This window comes from Gekko japonicus, unplaced genomic scaffold, assembly GCF_001447785.1.
Source record: "Gekko japonicus isolate JY-2015 unplaced genomic scaffold, Gekko_japonicus_V1.1 scaffold55, whole genome shotgun sequence".
NCBI lineage: Eukaryota > Metazoa > Chordata > Lepidosauria > Squamata > Gekkonidae > Gekko > Gekko japonicus.
In genome coordinates this window covers 1,513,695-1,517,342 of record NW_015160837.1, presented here as the reverse complement: position 1 = coordinate 1,517,342, position 3,648 = coordinate 1,513,695, and the positions used below count along the sequence as shown (strand labels likewise).

Genomic DNA, 3,648 nt, shown 5'->3' with positions numbered 1-3,648 from the left:
GAGACTTGTTCCAGCCAGGCTGCTGCCCGTGCAAAGTGGGCAACACAAAGTGGGCTAAGTTAGCATGCTGTAGGTCCATAGCCCAGCTGGGTGTTGCGCTGTCAGAACTGATTTGTGCGGGTAGCAGTCCAGTTTTGGCAATACGTTGCACGAGTGAGTTCCTTAGCCTCGCCAGGGTCACACTTAAACCAGGCCAGAGGCTGAGCCAGATTGCAGGATAACAGTATAACGACATTAAATGATAGGGAGGCAAATTTTGTGCTGGGAGGAGGAGGAGGAGGGCTTGGGAAATGAAACAGATTCATATTTAAATGTCAGCAGAAGGATGAGACAAACAAGGTTCTTTGGACAGAAGCAGTAGTTGTAAAAAGCAGTAGTAAAAGTAGTAGTTGCTTTTCCATTTCAGAGCATAATAGCCAGCTCTCTCTCCCTTTAACCTGGTAAGATTTTTTTTCTCCAAAAATACAGAGACAGGCACGACCTGTTTGTTTTGTGACTTTCGATATCATGCATGAAATGACCCCGCTGCTTATTTCCTTTTCGTGTTCTCTGGCTTTTCAGATATTAACAAAGAAGAATCCAGATGGGGTGCAGGTGCTGTAAAATGATACAAAGGTACAGGCAGAATCAGTATCGATAAAAAAATGTTTTAAAGGGGTTTATAACAGCCAATCTTATGTTTTTTGAAGCTTTTGGATCGTAAATATTGATGATGATGATGATGATGATGATGATGATGATGATGATGATGATGATGATGATGATGATTCTGAGCTTGCGATCAAATGGGGCGGCCGAGGGATACGTTTCTACCAAAAGGGGTGAAAAATAACAGGGTGCCTTTCTCGTTTTCTCTAGCTATATCTTTGATCCCCAAGAAGTGCAGACATCGGGGTACATTAATGAAATCAACAACTACAAATCCGACACTCAAGACGGAGGGAAATTCAAAGGCAGGCACAACGTGGAGATCCGAGTCCATAAGAATGAACTGCAGAGCGCCGAGTCGCAGCCATCCGTGAACAGAAATAAATTAAACAACGCCAAGGATGCCGTCCGGAACCACAGGAACACGGCGCTTCAAGAGGAAGGGCTCAGTAACTCTCGCGAAAAGAGCAACGTTAATGTCAACGGCGTTCATTCCTACTCCAATCTCAAATCCAACCACAACACGAACCAAAACAAAGAGGTCGGTACGCACGTCTGCCCAGTTCAGCCGCCCAACTCTTCAGCCAAAGGGCTCTTGCAGCCAAAAGAGTGCAGTGACACGCGCCCAGAAGCAGACCTCCCAACGCTACCATCGGTGGCCACAGAAAGCAGCCAATACAGGCAGTTACTGACAGCAGGAGAAAATGGCTCTGTCACTCCAGGTGCCACGCTGGAGGCTCAAAGCAAGGACACGTGTCCACCTGACCCAGTCATCTCAAAAAATGCCAATCAGCAGGCAGTGTCTGGAAGTGAGAGTCTGTCAAACAACCACACACATTCAGCTCAAAGCATAGAACTCACCGTCTTAAACGAACACGGGGGCAAGGCCAAAAAGTGCGACCCAGGCGATCAAGCCTGCAGGGCAGGGACTTCCAGTGGGTGTCTTGAGGACCAAACAGTCCGTGATATCCCCACTCCGAGGCCCAAGCCAGGAGCCTCGCCGGAAACCGGACAGGTTTGCCGCGGAGAGTTTAATGGAGAATTTGAGGGGGAGGACGCAGACATAGCAGAGGCCTTGGCAGCACTGGAGGCTGCAACAGCGGGAGAAGATTTCGAGGAGGAGGAGGAGGAGGAGGAGGAAGGATATTAGACCGTAGCGATGACGCGTATACTGAGAAGTGGCTCTTCCCGGAGATGTGTAAAACACTACCCATGAGGACTCGCCTTTTGTGGGTAACAGCTGCCGGTCTTTGCCCAGGACACCAGTTAGCTGATGGAGCAGAATCTCTCACGAGGAAAGCGAATGGCCCGAAACAGCCACTCCACGCCCAGCACTGCACTTTCTTGAGGGCTAGTCTGCTGCTTGTACTGCTAAGCTCCACCATCCTACATCCTGAGGTGGGTCTTCCTCTCCCACCAAAACAACCCTTCTTTGCTGCTATCCTACCACCTCCACATGCAAAGAATGTATAAGAAGCCAAGAAGGGCGACTTACGTACGATCTTCCTACACAGAGAGAACTCAAACTAGAACCGTTGCTTTAGTCAAGGCCTCTAGTTCACCTAAAGGGAGAGAGAGAGAGAAAGGAGTACACTCTTGGTAAACTGTTGCACCAAACTTCCCGTTCGGTCAGGGACTGTGAGGTAACATTGGCGTAGGGTTGCCAAGTGTCACTTACCTCTTCCACGGGGGGACTCCCGGGCGGCTCCTGGAGCACCAGGAAGTGACGTTATGACGCCGGGCACGCTGGGGGCGGGGCCACGACCATACAAGGGAAAACCATAGAGTTTTCCCTTGTATGGCCGTGGCCCCGCTCCCAGCGTGCGCGGCGTGCCCACGTCACTTCCCGGTGACGTGCACATCAGGGAGGAGTTCCCCCAGGGGCCCGATCCGGTGGCGGCGGGAAACGGGCCTCTGGGGCGGGGGTTTCCCTGCCCCCCGGGGGGACTTGGGATCCCTACATTGGCGACTTAAAGAAACCCAGTATGTTGAGTCTTTATCCTGCCTCGCTTTCAAGCTGCTACAGGACTGAATCCATACGATCTTCTGGATCTTTTATATGCTGTGAGGAGGGTCCAAGTTCTCAAAACTAAACCCCAAGATGGCAGTTTCACAGCTAGAGATCAGCCGAAACAGATGTTTGCAGTGCCAAAAAAACCCCCGCCTCTTTCGGGCAGATTTCACAGCACTACAGACTTTTTTTTAAAAAAAATGATTTTTGTTTTTGCTTTTTCATTGCCGTCTCCTGCCCATCACATAGCCAAATCGGATTGAATTCATAGTGGTGTGAGGTCATCCCATTCACTGTGTGGAGCCTGATGGGATGGAAAAACAAGTGAAAGTCGATTTGGGTTGGCGGAAACGGCCAGAGCTGGAAGAAACGACTGTGCCTAGCTGGACTGGGAAAGGAATGAATGTTTGAACCATCTAAACGTTTCGAGAGGGAAGAATAACTCTACCACACCCAAATTGCTAGCCTGACCCAAAAAACCCTAAAACTGTGCTTCAGTTTTATTTTAATCTAACTTTTAAAAAAAATAATAAACCACTTTTTAGAGAAAACGTGATGCTTAACTTTTCACCTTCTGAATAGAACAATTTTTAAAAAATGAGTGCAAAAACATCCATTCGGATCAATTCCACGTTGCGCTGCAAAACAAAATGGGAGTCCATCGACACCTCAGAGACCCACAGAATGTATTTCAGGAGCAGTTTTTGTGAGCCAGAACTCACAAAGGTATGCATGAGGCATGCACACGCATATGTCCAATAACGTGAGCGCCGTTTCCAATAACCCTTGTGCTGATTTGAGCAAGTTCTGTTATTCTCCAAGGTGCCACTGGACTTCCGGTCTAATCTTGCTGCTAGATTAATTTGGCTACCCATCCGGAATTATGCACTATACAGACGTCACTGACGTAACATCCTCCCACCCATATCCTTTATGCTTCCAATCCCGTACGTTGCTGTCCGTGAGTAGCCAGTGACACTGTGATTCTG

At 48.8% G+C, this 3,648-nt stretch overlaps 1 protein-coding gene across 1 annotated transcript; it reads left to right on the top strand.

The window, feature by feature from the left end:
- The first annotated feature begins 560 nt into the window (after nucleotides 1-560).
- Nucleotides 561-2,292, top strand: LOC107116426 (chromosome unknown open reading frame, human C4orf19). The gene is made up of 2 exons (XM_015418322.1): nucleotides 561-615; nucleotides 859-2,292. Exons 1-2 carry the CDS (start codon nucleotides 584-586, stop codon nucleotides 1,796-1,798), a joined length of 972 nt encoding a protein of 323 aa, XP_015273808.1. The 5' UTR covers nucleotides 561-583; the 3' UTR covers nucleotides 1,799-2,292.
- The last annotated feature ends 1,356 nt before the right edge of the window (nucleotides 2,293-3,648 follow it).

Excerpts from the sequence above, each read along its gene's own strand:
- LOC107116426 (XM_015418322.1), top strand. The coding sequence starts at position 584 with ATGGGGTGCAGGTGCTGTAAAATGATACAAAG. Across the intron at positions 616-858 it reads TGCTGTAAAATGATACAAAG|CTATATCTTTGATCCCCAAG; the intron begins GTACAGGCAGAA and ends CGTTTTCTCTAG.